This window comes from Myotis brandtii, unplaced genomic scaffold, assembly GCF_000412655.1.
Source record: "Myotis brandtii unplaced genomic scaffold, ASM41265v1 scaffold455, whole genome shotgun sequence".
NCBI lineage: Eukaryota > Metazoa > Chordata > Mammalia > Chiroptera > Vespertilionidae > Myotis > Myotis brandtii.
The window spans coordinates 2,526,387-2,549,481 of NW_005367384.1; the positions used below are offsets into that span (position 1 = coordinate 2,526,387).

General features: G+C 46.4%; 1 protein-coding gene and 1 pseudogene across 1 annotated transcript in view; both read left to right on the top strand.

The window, feature by feature from the left end:
- Window positions 1-23,095, top strand: part of TMEM178B (transmembrane protein 178B) — a 355,696-nt gene that overhangs the window by 298,335 nt on the left and 34,266 nt on the right. Inside the window, exon 3 of the mRNA XM_005875016.2 lies at window positions 20,311-20,448. Coding sequence (XP_005875078.1) covers window positions 20,311-20,448 — 138 coding nt within the window. The remainder of the gene's footprint in view (window positions 1-20,310; window positions 20,449-23,095) is intronic.
- LOC106727608 lies at window positions 7,474-12,645 on the top strand (annotated as a pseudogene).

The window sequence follows — 23,095 nt, forward strand, 5'->3', positions numbered from 1 at the left end:
CCCATTGAATAGAATGAGTAGCATGAAAGATGCATTTGTGGGCAAAGATGGGGTGGGGTTAGTGAGAGGCTGGAGAGTGCAACCGGAGCCAGGTCACAGAGAGCACATGGAATAGCTGGGATTTCAATCTAAAGGCAGCAGGAGCCACTGAAGGAATTTACACTATGGGATGGTGACAAGATGAGATGTGCATTGGAGTCCGATGTAGAGACTCCCAAGCTGGAATCGGCCAGCACATATCACTGACACGAGCGATGCCAAAGAGCCTGTGAGAGATGTGGGTCAAGGCCACTGCAGATGTCTGGTGGGAAGAGAGGAGGCTAATCCTTCTCAGCTGCGTTTTATGTGGGACCCTCTGCAACTCCATTTTAGGCCATTTTTTTTAAAAAAGTCGTATAATAGCTATTATCTCAGGAAAGAAGATGGAATGTTTTTTTTATTCCATTTTGCTGTGTGATCTTGTTCAAGTTACTTACCCTCTCTGTGCTGCTGTGAAATGAGGATGATAATGGGTTGTTGTGAGGATCACATGGGTTAGTGTAAGTAAAATGCCTCATGTGCTTTGTACATGCTCTGCACAGGTTTGGTATTTTATCAGTTTATTTTAGTTAGCATTTTCTGCTTCCCTAAGAGAAATGATAAGGTTGGATGTTTCTGTGTCACCTGGGGTCTCTGTAATTAGCCTGTTTGCTTCAAGAAAGAGAACAAAGAGTCTCTCCAGTGCACAAATGTAAGTGCTTGTCCTCTTTGACAGTCTTTGTCTTTATTTTTTTTAGAAGTAATTTCATGGCTCATGCCCCTGAGATTCCATCAGGAAAGCAGGGCCTCTCCACGGGCAGATGATCGCCCCTGCTGGGCCTTCATTGGCAAATCTCTGTTTTGATAATTAACACAATGTGGGATTGAAGCGCTCAACTCCTTTCACACTCACCCTTTCTCACTTGGGGTTTGAGTTGTGTCCTCTCTCCTCTTCTGAGCCCTGGGGACACGATGCCTCAGGGTCACCCCTTTGTCCTTGCTCCATCCTGGGCCCAGCAGCTGGAAGGACATGGTCCAGGCGCCTCCTCCACTCACTTGTCTTGGGCATCCTGACTGCTGCTGCCTTCTCATCCCAGTTTCCCCATCGCCTGCATTCTGGAAAATTCCCTGTTCTCTCCCTGATGTGGAGGGGACACACAGTTCTATTCCGGGCGCTTTGCTTTGACTTGGCATGCCTCGTGGTCTTTAGCGTGGTGCCTGGGTCTGTGTAATGAGCCTCTCTCTGCGCCACAGCTGACAGCCCCTGGTAACGCTGCTTCGCTAATGCAGATGCGACAGATGCCGCCCAGTGAAACCCCCTTGACAGATGCCTCCCCAGGTCAGGTCTCCAGCTCCTTGGGGTCTTGCTCTCACTACTTCCCTGGAGTCTGTGTCCTTGGGCATTTTCTTTTGCAAAAAACCAAGGTTGGTAATGGGTTGTAATAATCTTCCCACACACTCTGGCGTGGGACCAGTTACCAGAGAATAGCAGGGTCAAGAGGTGAGGCGACTTGTAAAGTCCTCGGCAGGGACAGGTCCTACTCCAGACCTCCCGATGTCTTTCCTGACACTGGCTCTGGAAAGTTAGGTGGGCTATCCCATGCACTCTCTTGTCGCCATTACTACTAGTAAGACTAGCATATTAAAAATGCACCACAATGGCAACTAAACTGGACCCATAAAAATGGTGGAGATGGTAAATTGTATGGTAGATATATTTTACCATAATTTTTAAAAAAGGCATGATATCCTGACACAGGCTTCCACATGGATGGAAATATGCTAAGTAAGATAAGCCAGACACAAAAGGACAAATACTGTATGATTCTACATACGGTAGTCCCCCCTTATCCACGGCTTCACTTTCTGTAGTTTCTGTTACCCGTGGTCAACTGTGGTCTGAAACATTTAAATGGTAATTCCAGAAAAAATACCAATTCATATGTTTTAAATTGCATGCCGTTCTGAGTAGCATGATGAAATCTCTCACCATCCACTCCATCTTGCCCAGGACATGAATCATCCCTTTGTCCAATGTCCCCATGATGTATCCCCCACCTCACCCCCCACCCCCCGTCAGTCACTTAGAAGCTACCTAGATTATCACATGGACTTTCGCGATATTGCAATGGGTGTGTTCAAATAACCCTTATTTTACTTAATAATGGCCCCAAAGACATTCACATAATTTTTAATAGTCTTTTGTTATGTGTTTTATTTTATTGTTAGTTATTGTTGGTAATCTCTTCCTGTGCTTAATTTATAAATTAAACTTTATCATAGGTATATATGTACAGGAAAAAAATATACTATATTTAGGGTTTGGTACTATCTGTGGTTGCAGGCATCCACTGAGGGTCTTGGATAAGGGGGCACTAATGTATATGAGTTTCCTATAGTTGTCAAGGTCATAGAGACAGAGTAGGAGGTGGTTGCCAGGGACTGGTGGGAAGGGAGAAAGAGGACTTAGTGTTTAATGGGTGCAGAGTTTCAGTTGGGAAGATGAAGATGTTCTGCAGATGGATAGTGGTGATGGTTGCACAACAGTGTGAATCTACTTAATTTCACTGAACTGTACAAGAAAAAATGGTTAAAATGGTGAATTTTATGTTATGTATAAATATTGGAGGAACCACCGCACGGGAGGAATTACCATGAAAACATTTTAAAGCACAAAATGAACATTTGGGGGAAGCAAAAATACAAAAATTAATTTTTTGAAAGCCCCATTTATTGATTCAAAGTCATTCTCTTACCTTTGGATAATAAAAAATGTATCGTGTGTAACTTGGGTTGTTCACAAAAGATCATGGTTGATGTATTCAGTTTAAAAGTAGAACCCAGACAAGTCACCCATTCACTTAGCACATTCATGGAGCTTAAGTGGGAGGCACAGTGCTCAACACTGAATGAAACAATCAATGCAAACTCACTAATTGAACTGAATTTAAGATGGTCTACATTCTTCTTACAAATAGCTCGGCCAGCCACTGAACTTAAGGAATCTAGCACCTCTTGGCTCGTGTGGGTTTTACTGGTGAGTCTCTTTCAGGCCTCCAGGAGGAGGCAGGCCCAGGTTGTATTTGGTGATGAGCTTTTGCTGCAAAGACTTGAGGGAATGAAATATGGAGGGCAGTGTGTCCTTGGCTACACAGTGTGGGTCCCAGGGCTTAGCCTGGACTTTATGGGAACAGTGATGCAGTGTTATTTGGATGCCAGGTTGAGCTTGAATTACCTGCCCTTCCTCTATGTCCCTCACATTCCCATATCCCCACAGAGGACCCGAATGGGTAAACTTTTTTCAGTGAGAAGTGACCCTACTGGGCAGGGTGTCCCTCTGAGTTGTCCTCAAAGCATAAGGTTGCTGTAATGATTAAATGAGTTAATGAATGCAAAATCTTTGAACAGGGCTGTATCCAGCACGTGGCAGGTGCTGAATCAATGCTTTCATTATAAGGAAATGAGGCACAGTGTCAGACCCGAAGGATGAGGGTGGCGGCGGGGAGAGGGGGGGCCTGCAGGGACTAAGTGTGAAATCTGACCAAGGTTTGATGCTCTGTATCAACCTCATTCAAATATAAATTGTCCACAACCTGCTGTAAATGTGCCTGGGCTTTAGCATCAAGGCAAGGGCAGATGCAGCCGGATCATCTCTTATACCTATATTTTTGCTTTAGAATCATATCCCCAAGAGATTTGCAGCGGCATGAGTGGGTTGACAAAAAAATTCATGCTGTTTATTGACAAAAGAAAATGTTCACTTAGCTTATGCATTTAGAGTCTGGAAAATGTTGGGTTTTATTTTATCTAAGCCATTTGCCAAAGAGTATTTAGACAGATTTGGAGAGGAAATGGAAAGAAATTGCTTTGCCAACATTGGAGTCCAGTTCCCCCAATAATAGTTCACCTTCAAGGGGCAGCTAATATGTGTCATTTGTGATCCCTCTAACCCTTACATTCTGACGGAGGCACTGTTATTAACTCCATTTTACAGATGAGAAAACTGAGGCTTAGAGATGACTGAAGCCACATGGCTGACAAGCTAGTGCTGAAACCCAGGCAGTCCGACTCCTGGCTCTTCTGGTTTTCAAGGTTCAAAATTTTTAATTAAAAAGCATCACTGTGATTGGCAGACTGTTGCTCTTCTTTAGACCTTTGGAAGGATGCTCAGCTTCATAATGTCACCAAGAACACAGATGATAGCATTCTGCTCCCATGTCATTGTGATCATTCATGTTCAAAAACTGTCACTTGGTCAGTCAAGAATATTTCCGGAGCACTTTGTATGTGCCAAGCATGGTGCCAAGTTCAAAACAATTTTCTGCTGCCCGTCCTGTCTGACATTCGAGAATTTATAACAGAAGCAGTCTTCAGGCCATGTGTGCATTTCTTATTTCTGCTTGCCTATAGGAACTCAATTTTGCATCACAGCATTTTTCCTGCCCCAATCACATGTAATCGTTTTTGAGTCACTCTGATGCTTCTTATGTTCTGATTCTAGAAAAGAGGCCTCTTGAAATATTGCCTAGTGCTGAAATGACATAGTAAGAATTTAAAAACTGAAATCCATAAAATAAAGACCTTTACCAGTATGCATTGTCAGTCAGAGACAGAGATAAGACAGGGAAAAGAAAAACCACTCTGTTCTTTTGCAAGACCTGAGTCCTGTTCCCCGGCATTCTCAGGTCATCTTGCCTAGAAGTAAAGGCAGTGAGGCATTCAGCGTGCAACTGCTCGAATACCTGGTTAGAAGGCTGTCGGTGAGGAAGCCTGCATTGTGATTGGGCTCTGGAAGCCAAGCGCCTCCACAGATGGGCAACTTCTAGGTAGAGGATGCTGGAAAGAGCTGCTTGAACTTCCTCTATCCCTGTTCGCCTCATCTGAGCTGAATGGCATTGCTTTTAAATCATGCTTTGAATATTTTTCTCTTTGATTATAAAAGCAACACGTGCTTATTGTTGAGAATTTGGAAGCCACAGAAGAAGACAAAGAAGAATACAAAAATCACCCATAATCCTCTTTCCCCACAATTAACCTTTTGGTATGTTTTCTTTGGGTCTTTTTTTCTTGCTTATTGTTATCATTAGTGTTTATAATAATTATTATTGCATATCTGGGAGCACACAAAATATACAATTTTCAATTTTGCTGTTTTCATCATTATTTAATTTCTTCAAAAACATTTTGTGGCTGCATCATAGCCCATAATGTGAGTCTATCATAATTTATTTAACTATTTCCCAATTATTGGAATAGCTTTGGTTGTTTTCAGTTTTCACAGTGGGGTTTTAATGTCTGCAATACACTTCTTATGTAGAAGAATATGTTTGGTCAGCTTATAACATCTGGAAATTAATACTTCACTAGAGAGTTTTGAAAGTGACTTATTTCTCAAGCTAATTTACTGTATAGAAATATCATAATTTCAATATAGAAAGCTATTGCCTACTTTTTATCACTATCCCCACACACTCACAAATACACTAATCTACTAGAAATGTATGTTTCTATACTTAGTAATGACATCTACTTAACATAAACTTCATTCAACTTTGACAATTGAATGATCCCTGCAGAGAGTTAAAAGTTAGGTAAATTATGTGAATGGTTATTATTTGTTTTGCCACAAATCAAGTTAAATTGGTCATGTGCGTGTCACAAGAAGGCGAGTGAGTCTTATGCCTGAGCATTAGGAAGACTTGCTGGGGGTGAGGAGTGGGTCTCAGCTGATGAAGAAGAATTGGACACACAGAGACGGAGCAGGTGCCTCTGTCCAGCTTCAGCTTAAGGCAGAGACCAGAAGAGTGGAGAGCATGCTCGGGAGAGGGAAAGCCACTCAGGTGGCTGCAGCACAGAGCACTTGAAAGAGAGAAGAGAGATGGCACTGGTAATGAGGGTCAGATGTGAAGGGCCCCAAACTAGGCTTTCCCTGGGGCCTTGCCTCAGGGACAGCTGGGAGCCATTCAAGGTGTTGAGCACAGAGGTTAGAGAATGAGTCTTGCTTTGGAAGAGTTCCTCTGGCCGCAGAGCATGACATGGGTTGGAGCAGGGAAATTCTGAAGGAAGGACTCCGAGGGTGGGTCAGCAAGTAGGACCAGAATTGAGCTAACTGGGCTCCTTTTGAATCCTCTCATTTTATCACCTCTCCTGAGAGATGGGGAAATTGAGGTTTGCTGCAGGTCATGTGGCCAGAAGTTACAAAGCAGGTGTTAACCCTAATACCAAGGCTCAGGCTCATTGATGACCTAGCCTCAGGGTGAGGTTAGGCAGGCCAAGGCCAGGCAGAGGCAGTGGGGATGGAGGAGGGGATACATGCATTCATTATCATGGAGGTGAGATGCGGTGAACTTGGCAGCTGGTCAGACATGAAGGGGCATGGAAGGAGGGCGACTCCAAATGCCACTGAAGTTCGGGGGACAGATGGTCGTGATGATGGTGATGCTGTTGGCATCAAGAGAGGGGCACTTAGAGAGTGAAGATGAGGAATTGGGTTTTGGAGGTTCAGAGTTAGAGGCCTAAACCTTGTTGACATGTTCAGAAAGCCATGAGAAATGTGGACCAAGGTCTGCACTGCTGATGTAGTGTTAATAGACATCAGATTAGTGGAAAGTTAGCTCTGATTGAAGTAGGTTGCAATTATATTTCAATGCAACCAAAGCACAATTTAATATTATAAATTTTAAATAAATTAAAAATTTCACCTTTCAATAGAGAATGTTCGCTTTAAGTTCTTTGGGGGGTCCTAAGCTCCCAGAGCCAGAGGGAGCCAGGTTTCAAAGTCTTCCGATTCTAAAATGTTGAGTCTCCTTGCCCTGTGTCCTCTGGTGCTGAGCCTTCTGCGCAAGCAGAACAGCATGTTCCTCCTTTTAACCTCATCAAGAACATGTAGATGACGCTGCCAGTAGAGTCCATTCTATGCACAGACCCCTGCGGTCCAACCCAGGGTGCAGGAGTGTTCCTCCGACTCCTGCATTTAAACCCTACAAGCACCGAAAGCTCTGACTCTTTCCTTTTTCCAGTGACAAGGACAGTGTCCCCAGAAGGCAGGAATGAACCCCAAGAATGAGAATTGTCCTATGGGGTGGGGTGGGAGGGCACAGCAAGTGTGAGGCCGGATGAGCTGGTGTCAGATAAACAACGTGGCTCCTATGCCTTGAGAAGTCATTTGAGGAGTAGAAAAGACTGGGTATCCACATCTAAATTTCTTGCCTTCAATATTTTATCCATCATCCTTTTAAAAAAAATCCATGCTCTATTTTCCTCCCCGCCCCCCCAACTTGAAGGTATATCAAACATACCAGTTCTTTGGGAGAACAACAACAAAAAAGTTTTTGCCGAGGCAGGGCTTTCTTAGATGGAAAGAGGGAAGGAGGCTGTAGTTGGCAAAGACCAGGGAGTGATTCCCCATTGTCTTCCTGTTCACACTCCTGATTACCACCACCCACAAGTGTCCTCATGGCTTTTCCTCAGAAGAATCCACAATGCTCACCTGATCAACTCCTTCAGACCCACAGTGAGACCCAGGGCCTGGAGGTTGCACAGGAGTCCAAGGCTCTGGAGGAGGCCTGTCTCTCCTCCCATCCTGAAATGCCTGGCAATCTGAAGGAGGCTCCTGATGCTGGTATCCCCAGTACCTCTGAGAGTGCTCAGAGTTCCTGCTCCTCCTCAGTTGTCACAACAGTCTCCTCATCAGGCAAATATGGTGAGGGCTCCAGTAGCGAAGAGGAGGAGGATAGCACCTTAGAGGCAGATCCAGATCCAAGAATGTGCCCATAGACCAGTGATGGCGAACCTTTTGAGCTCGGCATGTCAGCATTTTGAAAAACCCTAACTTAACTCCGGTGCCGTGTCACATATAGAAATTTTTTGATATTTGAAACCATAGTAAAACAAAGACTTATATTTTTGATATTTATTTTATATATTTAAATGCCATTTAACAAAGAAAAATCAACCAAAAAAATGAGTTCGCGTGTCACCTCTGACACGCATGTCATAGGTTCGCCATCACTGCCATACATGCTGTAGATGAAAATGTGGCTTCATTGGTGAATTTCCTCCTGCTCACGTATCAAATGACAGAGATAATAACCAAAGAAGATATGTTGAAGATTGTCAGCAAAAAGTCTGAAGACTACTTCACTGAGATGTTCCTGAGAGCATCTGAACGCACGGAGATAATCTTTGGCTTTGATGTGAAGGAAGTGGATCCCACCAACCACTGCTATGCCATCTTCATCAAACTGGGCCTCACCTATGATGGGATGCAGCCTGGTGAAGTCGGTGTGCCTAAGACTGGCATCCTGATTCTTATCCTGGCTGTGATCTTTATGAAGGGCAACCGTGCCACTGAAGAGGACATCTGGGATGTTCTGAAGGTGACAGGGGTATATTCTGGGAGGAAGTATCACATCTTTGGAGAGCCCAGGAAGCTCATCACAAAGTATTTTGTGAAGGAAGAATACCTGAAGTACCAGCAGGTGCCTAACAGTGATCCTGCACAATTTGAATTTCTGTGGGGCCCAAGAGCCCATGCTGAAACCACCAAGATGCAAGTCCTAGAATTCATGGCCAAGGTTCATGGGATTGACCCAAGTTGTTTCCCATCTCAGTATGAAGATGCATTGCAAGATGAAAAAGAGTCCAAGCCAGAATTTAAGCGAGGGCTGTCTCGACTTCCCTGGCCACTGCCCGTTCTATGGCCAAGCCTCGCAGCTCCTGCCACACTTAGGGAAGTCAGGGATAATTTCCTCATGCATTGTTTGAAGAGGCGGTTCATGTTCATAGAATTTAGGTCTGCGATGAGGCTTAAAGAAACACACTATATATGCCTGTGTTCCTCTTTTACATGTGTAACTTGAAAATGTATTATTTTATTTGTTGAAATCCGTATTACTCAAATATTTTTTCTGTTTTTGTTTTTTAGTATAGGTTTAATTAGCTTCAAAATCTCTAAGTTTATGAATGATATTGGTCATTCATGTAATGCTTTAAGGAGCTTTTGCATTAAGAGTTTGTCTTTTTTGGAAAACAAAATGTGAAACCATCCATCTTACGTTGTCATCTGGAAAAAGACAAAATGGCATTGCTATAGCCATGTCCCTGGAAATGTAAAGGAAATGAGCTTTAAGAAAGTTGGGATCAATAGAGAAAGAGAAGGAAATCGAAATGATACTCAAATCTTTGCTTTATGTTCTTTTTAGTTCTTGTTGTGTAAAATTAAGTGATACGGACATGTATTTGCCATGCTTTTTCAAGAAGCTACAAGAAATAAATGTTTATAAATTAGGAAAAAAAAGTTTTTGCCCAATGTTTCCCATTTTGTTCTGAGTTTCCACACATCTGCTGTTGACCCTGACCTCAGTAATGGGAACCTTGCTGGAACAAACTTCCATAGGCTGCCATGGAACAAAGACAACATTGAGGGCAAAGGGAGAGAGGGACACACACGGGGCCAAAGGGGTGGGGATGCTTGTCTCTTACAGAACCTGACACAAAGTGCATAATGAGCATTTACTTAACACAGCCAGACACTGGCAAAATTCAAAAGTGACTGACTACACATGAAGCATGAACAATGTTCCCAGTCATCTGAGACTCTTCAAGCATAGAAAACAAACCATGCAAAGTGGAAAACATTTGAAAACATAAAAGTAAAGCATTAGGCATCACTTTACAAGAAAACAAATAGAAAAGGCTTTCTCATCAACTGGCTCTAAGTGAGCTGTGCACTGTCAGCAGTGCCTGGCACATAGGTGAAGAAGAAACGTCAGCTCCTGTCTCCCTTGCTAACTGATCTTCTGGGAGAGGCACTGTGGCTCCTACTGAGTTCTGTACCTTCTGAATGGAGTAATCATCCCTTCATTCTATGGATATTTAGAGCCCCTACTATGTATTAGATGCTGTGAGAGACACAAAGGAGAAATAACACCACCTTGGTTCTCTAAGTGATGGAATGACCGCACTACACATGGCAGACAGTCCAAGGTTTTATGGACCTTAGACCTTCTTTAGGGAAGGGTTGGTGTCTTACACAGATTTGTAGAAAAATAACCTGGATGAGAAATGGAGATCTGCAAATGATAAGCAAATGAATGAGTCAGTGAATGAATGAATGAATGCACTGACTGGTCTGGCCTATAAGTATGTTTGAGGGGCACTTCCTACAGAAAGGGGAGATTCTGGGTAGGAGTACTCAAGAGGTTTCAGAAAGGGCATTTGTCAAGTGGAATCCGGGACTTCCCTGAGTTTGTGTGTGGATCTGACCTTTTGGGTTGGATGAAATTCAGAGTATGTGAAAGGGTGTTATCTCTGGTATCTTCAGGTTCATCTTCTCTGCTAATTCTTTTCTGCATAGAAAAAGACTCCAGTTTTAAATGCTTAAAAAAGAAGAAAAGTCCCTCTAGCCCTCATTGTTTTACCCCATAACCCCACTTCCTTCCTCTTCTTTACAATCAGTCTACTTGAAAGCATAGTGTTTAAAGTGAATTTTACCTCTTACCTCCAGTTCATTCCTACTAACTAGAAAAGTCCCTCTAGCCCTCTGTGTTTTACCCCATAACCCCACTTCCTTCCTCTTCTTTACAATCAGTCTTCTACTTGAAATAGTGTTTAAAGTGAATTTTACCTCTTACCTCCAGTTCATTCCTACTAACTCAATGAGATTGACTTCCACTAACTGTCTTTTCAAGGTCACGAGGGACCTCTTGGTTGTATATCTAGTAAGACTCAGTGTGGGGAGAGACCAGGCCAGTTTTATGAACTGCCATGTTCCCTGCACTAGCACAATGCCTGGCACACAACTGGTGCTCAGCAAGTCTCTGCTGAATGTTTTATGACATTATGTCTTATTCATCTCAGCAGCATTGGCCATCATTGAAACCCTTGTTTTGTTTCACTCCCATGATGTCCCTTAGGCTGGATTTTGCCCTGCCCTTTTTGACCATCCATTTTCCTTCTTTTTTCCCTCTTCTCAACCCTTAAACTTTGTCCTTAGCCGCCTTTTCTCCTCACTTTTATATTTTCCTTCTTCTTTTTTCCCTCTTCTCAACCCTTAAATACTGGTGTTCAAACTTTGTCCTTAGCCGCCTTTTCTCCTCACTTTTATACACCTACCCTGGGAGAGTAGGCATTCAATCCTATAGTTTTAATGACATGAGTCTTATATCAATATCTCAAACACTAATCTCCTTTCCATGCATTAGACCCACTCAGCCAGGGCCATCATGTACATCTCCAACTATATGTCTCTTAGGCAATTAAACTGAACTTAACGTCCTCTCTTCTTCTACAAGACCTGTCCCTCTTGTCCTTCCACCCCTTCCCCCCCCCCAAAAAAAAAGAAATAAAAATAAATCCAAACAGAGAAGCAATACTCTATGCCTCTTCTTTTGTTCTGTCTTGGTTAATCACCATTTTCTGATCTTCCAAGCCAGAAATCTTGGATCATCAATGACTTATCTCTCTCCCTTCTCTCTTACATTCAGTCACCAATTCCTGTCAATTCTACTGCCTTTCCCTCCCACACCCTAAGTTCTCAGAGAACTTAGCTGGTTACAGTGAGTACTTCTTTGCTTCCAAATGTTCCTTTGCCCAGAAAGGCTCCCTGTCAGCACTTGGTGTACTTCTCCTTTGCTTTCCCATGTGGTGTGTGGGCTTGCATGGGTGCACCTACACACACCTGCAGTGCAGGGCTCAGAGGAATCGACAGGCTTGTGCATTATTTTTCATTTCATTTTTTATTATAAATTTTTCCATGGTCATTGACATTCTTCAAAAGAATAATTTTGATACAAATAATATTCAATTACATTTTGTTTAATGTTAAATTCTCTTCTGGGGTTTGAAGTGGCATAGAATCTGAAAGGGACAGAGGAATGCAAAGGGCATGGGCAGATCAACCCCTTTCCCAGACCCGCCTCTCACTGGCTGAGTGACCTTGATCAGCTGAAATTCCCTTGTCTCAATTTCTAAGTCTACACAATGAGAAAAAAAAAAGCATCTACCTTATAGAGCCATTTGGAAGGTCAATGGACATGTTCTACATCAATTGCCCAATCCAATGCCTGCATGTAGTAAATGTACAATAAATGCTCATTTCCCTTCTCCAGGCTTTTCAAATTCTTTGCTATCAACCACTTCTCAGGTACCTGTAGCATTTTCTTTCTGGAAAGCATAGCACCCTCTAAGGTGCCCATGTGTTTTAAAGCTCCCATCTTCTGATTGCTTTATGGGAACTCTGTGGGGGCGCACTCTTGCCAAGCCATCTTGATTTCTAGACTCTGTACTCAGAGCAGCTTCAGTGACACATGATATAGAGGAGAAGATATGGAGCTTCTCTGGGATGGAATAGGAGGTGGTACTGGTCTAGCTCATCCCTCATAGTAGGAAGACCCCCAGGACCGAGCGAGACCCAGAGCCAAGCTGGGTCTACTCAGGTGCATCTGGTTGGCTGAGCCACAGTTTCCTTTTCATCTTTTTCCTCTGTGATTTCCACTGCTGCCTTAGCAGTGTGGCTGCAGGGACAAGGGAGTCGTTCTTGTGATTTTTTTTGGGGGGGGGCACTCTGCCTCTCAGTTCTGGGGCTCCCCCCGCTTCTCCTTTCTTGTCTCCAGGCTCTTGCTTTAGCTGCTGACCTAGCTTTCATCAGGAGAGTAGAAAGTTTGCAATTTGCCTTCCATTGTCTTGACAATGGATGTGATGTGTATATAACAGCATCACACAATATGCCTATTTATGGCAGCTCTCTGATCTGGAGTAGCATTGAGGAGGAGGAAGCTTCTAGCACATCTTCTGGCCTAGAAATCGTGTGTGTTTTTTTTAATTTTCACCGCAACTACCTTCACCTGTGATTTCTTCCTGACTTGAAGGGTGGTGCAGAAATATCTGTGGGTTCCTCATCTGTGGGGTCTCCTTTGTGTTTATTAAACTTAAGGGTAGGGAGCCCCTAAATTGCATGGCCTGGTGTGATCTGGAATCTGGACCTACTTTAATGCTCCTATATGACAAAAACTGTGTTGGATTTCTAACCAATAATTCATACTGGCTTTTAAAAATTATTTAATTTAAGGCGAAGGAAATTGTCTTCAAGCCACTATGACATTTGGGTCGCAGAAGTGGGTCGAATTGGGTAGATACATCCTCAGCGTGCGCTATTCCACGGTACATGTAGTTTCAGTAATTGTTACAGCGTGGGATAGTGAGCTCATTTAGCCAACACCTGCTCATGTCAATGACATGGAAATAAAGTAAAACAGGCATGACAACAGGCCTGAACAAGCTCACATTTACTGGAGGGAGGGAGGGAGACATAAATAATTGCAGTAAGACCTGTGGAATGTGCTGGAGGAGTGATATCGACCGATTGCTACATGTGTGCTGATGTACCTGGAAGGCTCCCCGACATTTACTTGTCAGGGAAATCTTTAAGGATGCAGAGAAGCCTATCAGGTGGAGCATGTACTAGTAGGTAGCCATGTTGGCAGGAGCACAGCGCAATCAAGGAAGGAGCGGGGAAGTGCCACATCTTTCAGGGAAATGCAGTCTGTTACAATGAGTTACTGGGGCTTGGACAAAGATGGACCTTTTGGGGATCAAATCCCCAAGTCAGGCACTTTCTCATTGAAACATAAGAATGATTTGTTTTCACATAAAAATACTTCCTTAAATATAACTGCAGTACAATACCGAACCAACTCACACTCTAGAGCAGTGGTTCTCAACCTTCTGGCCCTTTAAATACAGTTCCTCATGTTGTGACCCAACCATAAAATTATTTTCGTTGCTACTTCATAACTGTAATGTTGCTACTGTTATGAAACGTAATGTAAATATCTGATATGCAGGATGGTCTTAGGCGACCCCTGTGAAAGGGTCGTTCGACCCCCAAAGGGGTCGCAACCCACAGGTTGAGAACCGCTGCTCTAGAAGAAAACTACAGGCAGAACTTCCTGTTAGCTACTTCTGTTTTAATTTTAATTAACTAGATCATGGAAACCTTCCCAACAGATTTGCAGTCTTGCCCATGTCTCTTCCTTCCAGAGCAGTGTAATGCTCACTGTAAGAGCCCAGGGTTCAAATGGTCTCTATGGCCACTGGCACCTCTGCCATTAGCTGCTGTAGCCTCCAGCTATTTTGGTCCTCGGAGAATAAGACGCATCCATACTTCAGGGTGAATGCATCTCAGTGTTAATAAATAGAAAAACAGAGCCTTCACCTTGGCCTCTGCAGATACCTGAGAGACACACAAACAGATTCCAGAAGCCTGTTCCCTCTGGGCACCAAAGCCTTAATTATGAGCTAACCCCAACATGTTACTCAGCTCCTATGTGCTCATGTACAGCAAATGCAAAGAATGTGTTACATGAAAAATAGAGAGCCAATTCAAGTGACTTCCATTTCTATTTATACTTACATAGCTCAAGCTTTGTGTCAGATACTGTTTTAAGCAGTTTACACATATTAACTTATTTAATCCTCTGAATAGAAAATCCACTTTGAAGTAAGTGCTGTCATAACCTCCACTTACAAGTATGGGAACTGATCTAACTTGCCCAAGTTCACACAGGCATGGATTTGAACAAGGACAGCCTGGCTCCATGAATCAGTGCTTCCATCCCCATCTGTTGAGTCCAAACTCCCACTTCCTTCAGATATGATTGCTGTGCAGAAGGTCACCCCCAGGGACTGACTAATTCGAGAATGAATGTCTAGATCCCAGAGCAGCTGACACCCTTCCAAAGGCAATGTGCTCGCATCCTGCAGAAGGAGAGCTTCCTGGGAATGAGGCGCACCCAGAGGTGCCCCGTGTGGCCAGCATGGCCTTACTGGTCACGCCACACTCTTGACGCTGGGGCCGTTGAGACAGTGTCCTATCGTCAGTCTTCACCATCACAATGAGGTCTAACCCACACTTTCCCTCACCGCGTGTGTGTTTTGAAATTCCAGTCATCATTTTTGTGTGCAAGGTCTCGAAAGAGCAAATAGAAAGCTATTCAGAGCATATTTTTCTTTTCTAAGTGGCATTTATTTAAATGCATGTATCCTGGTTTCCCATGTACAGTTGCAAGCAATACCTTTCAATTTAAATGTTAATAGGAGTGTAAACTTCAAAATCAAAATTTTTCCATGTGGGAGAAGTGCTTTTTCTGCTTCTATTTAATGGTTCTCCCGCCTCTCCTCCTCCTCCACCCTCCCTCATTATCAACCCCCTTCTTTCCACTGTGCTGAACTATATTCTTTTGCTAAAAAGTTTAGAATGCACCTTTCTGTGTTGAAAAATTAGCATTTCAACGGTAGGGTCATGGAATGTAGATAATGGAGTCCAACCCAACACAATTCATGAAAAGATTTTTCTTTATCTCAGTCTTAGCCCGTGGAATTGGCCTCTTTATTCTGTTGTGTGTTTTTCCCCCAAGGGGATTATTCTTAGGCTGACCATGCAAATATTCTTCCAAGGCTTCCCACAGGTGTGTTAGGTCTTTCTTTTCTTTATTTTTCTCTAAAAAGACAGGAAGAGACAGGAAAAAAACACACACACCTCTAAGTGATGTAAGTTCCTGGGTGCAGAGTACTGTTGTGGGCCCAGTGAGGTGTCACAAAGAATAGAAAAGGCAGTTTTTACTTCTAATAAGATAACATTGACAGGTAGGTGACCTAGGTGGGCAGGAACGGGGCCATGTGCATATGGGACATTCCATAGGCAGAGTAGCCCCTGGGATTTACCCAAGTACAAACAAAAACATTAGAGATTTTAAGGCAATGAGAATAATGACTAATGCCTTTAAATTCAAATATGGCCAGTCTACTCACCTTTCTAGGGACCTCGTGGACTTTTATTTACTTCTTTTCTCTTCCCTTCATTTCCTCAGTAATCACATTTATCCTGTTACACTGTGTGTGGTTTGCAAGCCTCCTTTCATCTTTTTTTGGAGCAGGATGGGACTGTTAACCCATAAATTAGAAATGATTTTACAATATAAGCTTCAGCGATTTTGATTCTGATATTTTAAGGTGTTATTTTTGTTCTCTAGATAGTTCTTTTCAATAGTATCCTGTTCTTATTTAATGGAAGTAAACTACATTTCTTCTCCTGTCTCTCTGGGAATAGTAATAAGACTTAAATGATTGTTCCTTCTCAGAGTATCTCCTCGAGGTCTTCCTCCCAGGTTTCAGGCTTTTCTCAGTGATGCTGGCTTGTCTGGTTGGGGTGCTAAAGAGCTGCCTCGAAGCACTGAGTGGATGGGTGGGCTTCCTTGGAGAGTGGCCCAGGGGTTTCTTCTGAGGCATCCCCAGTGGCAGTGGGGTAGGCCTTTCCTCTTGCACTGCTCATCACTACAGAGGCCTCTCCCAGCCTCCAGGCTGGAGGGCAAAGGCCGGGCCGTGAGCTCCTGGGAGCCGAGTAGAGAGGGCTGGGGTCTCAAGAGTAAGCATCAGTGTTCTCTATGTGCACAGCCACGTGATCGCCCTCTGTGCTGTGGCTCTCAGCTGTGCTGGCCAGCCAGCCTGCTTGGTGGACCCTCCCTTCCCCCCCAGTCCTAAGTACTGGAACTCCACTGTCAAGGTAGGGGAGTGAGAAGGGAGGTCTAGGGATCGAGTTTCATCTCAGACAACTTCCTCCAAATCCCTCTTTTGTGTCCCTCCCCTTGTTTACTTGATCCAAAGGCAACTGCTGGGGCCAGTTCATGAGCCTTCTGGGCATGGGGCAGGTTGGTTTGCAGCTTCCCAGGCTGCAGGCTTTAGGTTTGGCTCTGAGTCTGCTAAGTCAGTCACACTGTCCATCAGCTCCCCCCCCCCCCCCCCCCCCCCCGCCTTTTTATTGTTTGTTTGTTAATCCTCACCTGAGGATATTCTTTCCATTGATTTCTCAGGGAGAGTGGAAGGGAGGGAGGGGGATATAGAGATAGAGATAGAGAGATAGAGGTAGAGATGGAGGTAGAGAGAGGGAGAGGGAAGGAGGGAAGGAGAGAGAGAGGGAAGGAGAGAGAGAGAAAGAGAGAGACATCGATTGGTTGCCTCCTGCAGGCACCCTGAATGGGACCAGGGCTCGAACCTGCAACCCAGGTATATGCCCTTGACTGGGAATTGAGCCCGGGACCCTTCAGTGCACGGGCTGATGCTCTAACCACTGAGCAACACCGGGCCAGGGCTATCCATCAGCTTTTGTGTGGTTGTCATCCTCTCCTTTCCTATTTTTTTTCCATCCTTATACATTTCTATCTTTTTAAAAAATCTCTTACCTTGGGAGGAAGAGATGCTGGATACATTTGTTCACTGTCATGATAACCCAGTAGCTCATTAGTTACATTGTGAATTTCATTTTCCCACACAGCTCACTCTCCTTTTACTTCACTGGCTTGAGATAGTCCATTATGTAACTTCTCTGGCTCTTGCTTTTCTTCTCTGTAAGAGAGGAATAGTCTTACCTACTTTCCAGGTTGTTGCTGCAGCTACTCTGAGTTACCACATAGGCTTTAGGGATAAAATAAACAGTTCTGGCAAAATCAGGCTCACGGGGCGATGGTGACGATCCTCCCGGGTCAGTGAAAATACTCAGGCCTGATCTCTGGTTTTCATCCTTCCTTCTCAACCAACAATTTAGCAGGACCCTCAGCTTCTGTTGACATAGCCCTTTGGGGAACAGCAAAGTGCACTTATCCATGTGAGAGGCCACAGCCCTCCCCGGCCAGGGACACGGATGACCACAATGGTCTTGGAACTTTTGAAAGAGGAATCATCCTCACCATTCCCCTTCCTGCTCTCTCCTCTTTTTCTTCTAAGTAACACACACCTTACTTTCCCCTCCACTAATAAGAACCTTCCCTCTCTCTCTGACTGGCATTTCCCTTTTCCTGTCCAGCCCATTTCCCGGTCCCTGGTCCTGGTGGAAACACCTTAAGTGACACTTTATCCACTTACCCCCCATCCCCCAGGCGGTACCTTTGCTCCCATGGTCTGCAGAGCAGGGAGCAGTCAGGCCATCCCGTGAGCAAGGCCGAGTGCAGCAGGGAGGGGCTCTCTGGCTTCAGCAGGGTCGTCCACTCTGGTGCTGCTGAAGGGGCCAAGATTTCTCCTAGAAACCTCCACGCACGAAGGCAACCCCTGTTCCAAAGGAGCAGAAGAGAGAAGTTTCCCAACCTATTGAAAGGGATATGAACCTCCTTTCCAGCAAAAATACACAGCCTCTCTTCCCATTCCCACAGCCCGTTGCCCCTGAGGACAGTGGAGAGTGGACGAAGCATCTGGAGCAAAGAGTATATCGTCTCCAGTATGAGTCCAAATGGACGCGCATGTAGAGGGGACCGTGGAGGGAGCTGGGGCCTGGTTCACTCCAGTCTGTGGTGGTGGCCAAGGAAGAAAGGACTGATCCTGGTGGCAGTGGAGAAAGCGTTGTGGGGAGCTGGAGGGCGAGGGGGACTGTGGGCAGCTGAATAAGGGGTGGTGCTGGCCCGGCTGGCAGGCATGCTCTTTCCCAATTCCATGCTGGTGGTGGCTGGCTGAGCCCGGAGCAGGGAGCCTGCTCAGGAAGCATGGCACACACATGTTTGAGCACTGTGATCCAATGGCGCTCAACACCAAGTTTCCTCAGACACATTTGGTGACATGAACACATTTGACGCCTGATTCCCATGGGCATGAAAATCAAGCATCCTTGGCAGTTCCCATAAACGACTATGATGAGTATTATACCTGGCCGGGCAGGCCTCCTGGGTCAGCGGGGAGGACCTCGGTAGAGCAGGAGCCAGCTCCCTGGTGGACTTGTACCTCTGTGACAGTGCCCGGGTCTGTCCTGCTCCCTATCCAGGCCCCTCCTCACGGGACAAGCTCAGCTGCTGTCTCCTAACTCCCTCCCCACTTCCCAACCAGTTTCCTCCAGGGCTGATCTTCAGTGTCAGCATAAGGACATGGACCAAATCCCTCTCCTGGGGGCAGAGGAATGGAAGGTCTCAAGCCCGAGTCCCAGGATCTGCCATGGCTCCCAATGGGGTGGCTGGAATGAGAGGGGAACAGAGGGGATGCGATGCCCTCGTGAGGTATGCGGATCCCAAGGTGTTCCCCACGGAAACGTGGGGGGCATTGTTTCCCGGGGATGGGAGTGATGTAGTTTCCCATCAGGCTCCCTGCCCTGCCTCCTCACCCTCCCTCTCTTCCTCTGGGGGAAGGCAATGCCCAGGGGTCCTCTAGCCTTCTCTGGCAATGTCCTCAGGGGCAGAGGCCCTGGCAATGGCTTCACTCCTGCTTGGAGCCTCATCGGAAGGATGGGGGCTAGTGGATAGACCCAGATATAGGTGGATGGACAACACAGGAGGACATGGAGCTGCAGGCGGAGGTGCTGGGGCTGGGTGGAAGGAGTCCATGACAAATGGGTGGGTGTCACCCAGGAGAAGGTATTAGAGGGTTAGATTTCAGGGACGAGACAGGTGGGGTGGGGTATGCATTTGCGGGCAGGGAGGAGCCAGGAGGAAGTTAAGCTGATGGAGAGGCTGAGTTAAGCTCAGTAAGGTGGGCAGCAGCTCTGCCCTCTTCCTGCCACTAAAAATACCTCCTTCCCAGACAGCCCTCCTCTTTCCTGCACCCATGCCGGGCTTTGTCGGGCATGGAGCGGGGAAGGGCCTGGTTCAGAAGCTGGACTGACCTGGGTGTGGGGCTGAGAGGGTCTGCTCTGGGCTCAGTCTCAGAGAAGGAGGTGTGACTCTCCAGCCTGCAGCCCCACATGCAAGAAAGCTGAGGCCTGGGAGCCAACTTGGAGGGAAGGAAATAGCAGCTGCAGGCAGCATCCTCCTTACACAGGACCTCCTGGCAGAACCAGCAAATCCCAGAGGGGAGGGAGGGAGCTCTTGGCAGGTGCAACCTGACCCCGCCCAGCTGCGAGGTGAATGATGCTGAGGTTAGGACCTGGGAGCCTTGCCAATCTGGGTTGGATGCTCTGATGTAACGCTCACTAGGTCTATGGCGTGAAGCAAGTTGCTCCATCTTCCAACAGGGATAACACAGTACCTGGCTCAGAAGGTTGTTAGAGATGCTGGACGCACAGCACTGTGCCTGGTGCAGAGGAAGCATGCAAGTGACAACTGTTATGATGATGGTTTCTCCCTGCACCTATGTACCCACGATGCAGTCACCATCGGGGCTCTGGCCTCTACAAACGGGTTTATATGCAAACCTGTCTGAAAAGGCAGGTTCCTTCCTTCCCCCACGCAGTGCCCCACCGCTCCCCCCTGCCTGGGCTCGGGTGCACCCTGACGCTGAGTTCCAGGCTCTGATGCTAACCCCTGCCCTCCTGCTTACCCACAGACCTGCGTAGGATGACAGCCGGCTTCATGGGCATGGCGGTGGCCATCATCCTCTTCGGCTGGATCATCGGCGTGCTAGGCTGCTGCTGGGACCGAGGCCTTATGCAGTATGTGGCCGGGCTTCTCTTCCTCATGGGAGGTAAGGTGCAGGCTTGGGGGGCCTGTCGGGGGAAAGGTCCGGTTACTAGGATTCTGGAGGAATGGCTAAGCCACAACTCTGTGGAGCTCTACCCATTCATTCATTCATTTATCATTTTTTTGAATTCTTCTTAATCACATGTCCCTGCACTAGCTGCTGGGGATGCAGAGGCTAATGAGACTAATAAGGTGTGTTCCTTGCCTGCTGTGGGGGACTGTGCAGCTATGGCATTGAGGCGGGTATCAGACGCAGAGTGAGCGTGAACCCCGGAGATGCTTGGGCATTTTATACACACACTAGACTTCAGGGTGGGAAGTGAGTGCTATCTGGGCAGTTTCCCCTTTAAAAGCCTCACCCTTGATTTATGCTTCCTAAATGCTGCTCCTGTTTCCAAATGAGGCACCTGCCCTTGTGCCTGCCCCTTACTCCCTGACTGCCATGGCCAAGGACCAATCCAGTCCTTAGGAAGGGATTGTAGATGAACCATGTGGCTGTGCAGGAGCAGGTCCCAGTCCACGGGAAGTGAGTGCTAATCCACAGTCACAGGTGCCGCCTTTCTCCCTGAAGAGCTAAAATGTGCCCTTTGGTCTCCTGGTGTGAACCTCAGATGGAAGCAAAGTGAAGCACTGGGTGTGCCCGTCACAGTCTGCCCCGCAGGGAAGGGTGCATTGACGAATAGCGGAGCCAGGTAGAGGGGAATTGGGCTTGGATTGAGGGAATCAGAAGTGTTTATGGAAAGAAAGGAAAATGAGTCCTACCAATGGAAACAAATGTCAGTAAGACTTTGGGCTCCACGTGCCTCTGCCCAGCCCAGGTCCCTGTGGTGGATGCCTGGCTCTGGGGTCTGAGCAGAGGAGGGAGGTGAGGAGCAGGCCAGCTGGGGAAAGGAGGTGGCTGTGCCTCTAGGTGTGCACAGGTCTCTGGGGGCTGTGAGCAAAGGGCTGGGAGAAGAGGAAAATGGCAAGACTCATCCTGGGGCCTGCCCGTGGGGCCCACACCTGCGGTTATGGCAGAGGCTGGTGGAGGGAGGGTCCAGGTGGCTCTCTCTAGAGCAGTGGTTCTCAACCTTCCTAATGCCGCGACCCTTTAATACAGTTCCTCATGTTGTGGTGACCTCCAATTTCATTGTTACAAATTGAAAATAATTAAAGCATAGTGATTAATCACAAAACAATATGTAATTATATATGTGTTTTCTGATGGTCTTAGGCGACCCCTTTGAAAGGGTCATTTGACCCCCAAAGGGGTCGCAACCCACAGGTTGAGAACCGCTGCTCTAGAGGTTCCCACACCCCTCCTCCTGAGTTCCCATAAAACCAGCCCTGCTGACCTTTTCCATGCCTCGGTGTCCTCCTCAGTAAAACCAGGGGGAGCCTGGTTTTCAAACTCTGTTTTAGTAGCAGCTAAATCCTTTCAGTTCCCACTTCCAGTCAAAATCTTGCGTGGACCCTGAAATGTAAGAAGGTAGAGTGGAGGAGCTCTGTTTGTAGTGAGTGTTCTTGCTAAGACTCTTGGTTTTACAAAGATGGGCTCCAGGAACACGGGGCTTTTCTAGGGCTTGGAGGGTCTCCCAGGAATCTGAGAAAAGCTGAGCAAACAGGCCTCGGGCTGAGCAGGAATAGAAATGGGAGCTCTTGGAGATGACGCTCTCTCATCGCCTCCTCCTCCAGCTCTCCGCACACATCCTCTGCTCCCCCTCTCTCCAGGCCATGCATGTGGCTCACATCTGCCCAGGTGCTAAGTCTCCAGGGTCCGTCCACTTCCTTCTGGGCTGCTAAAGACAGAGAGGGAACATTAGTGTCCTTGCAGAGAGGGAACATTAGTGTCCTTGCATTAGTATCCAGAGCAGCTGCCATCTGCTGAGTCCATGGGTGGGCTTTGTGAGGATCTAGGGAGGAGCTACTCAGGAGCAGAAGCTGTGCTTCCCCTCACCTGCCCAGCAGGGGGAGCTACACTGAGAGGCTGGGGTGTTGACCCAGAAATGATGCCTTGATCCATAAAACCCTGTGTGTCAACAAGAGATGTTTCAGTACCAACCCTTCCCAGAACCTGACCAGTCCTTGCCCTCCAAGAGCTGACCTTCTAGGTTGATCTGTGGATTAAATGGGAGAGCTGGCCACCTGTGACAGCATCTCATGGACACAGCAAAGCAGTCAGCCACTCAAACTATAGTTTGTATGGCAAAGTGAGATAAGGCCCACAGCCTTCGCTTGCACCCAGACTGGATTTCAGGCACCTGTAACTGAGCACAGACAGGTGCCAAAGAGTTAGATTGGGCGACAGGTGAGACCAGCTGGTGGGGACCAACCTCAGCAGTGCTTGGAAGCTGGCCAGTCCTGGTGAGCAGGTGCAAAAGGAGGGGTTGGCAAGAGTGCAAAGGTAAGTTTGAAGTCAAGAGTCTGAAGGTGGAATTGAGATTGACTTTGGGTGAACCAACTAGGGCCAAAATGAAAACGGAAGAGCTCTCCTCACAACCTGTTCGGATGTGAAGGCAGAGGGCCCACACTGAGCACGTCTCTGCTCCACATTGAACTGTTTTCCTGGGCTAGAGAGAGGGCGCCCCACACCTTGTGAAATAAGCAGCAACAAATTGTTTAATTAACACTCAACCCAGAGGAGGCAATTAGTTAAGTAGGGCAGCTTTGTT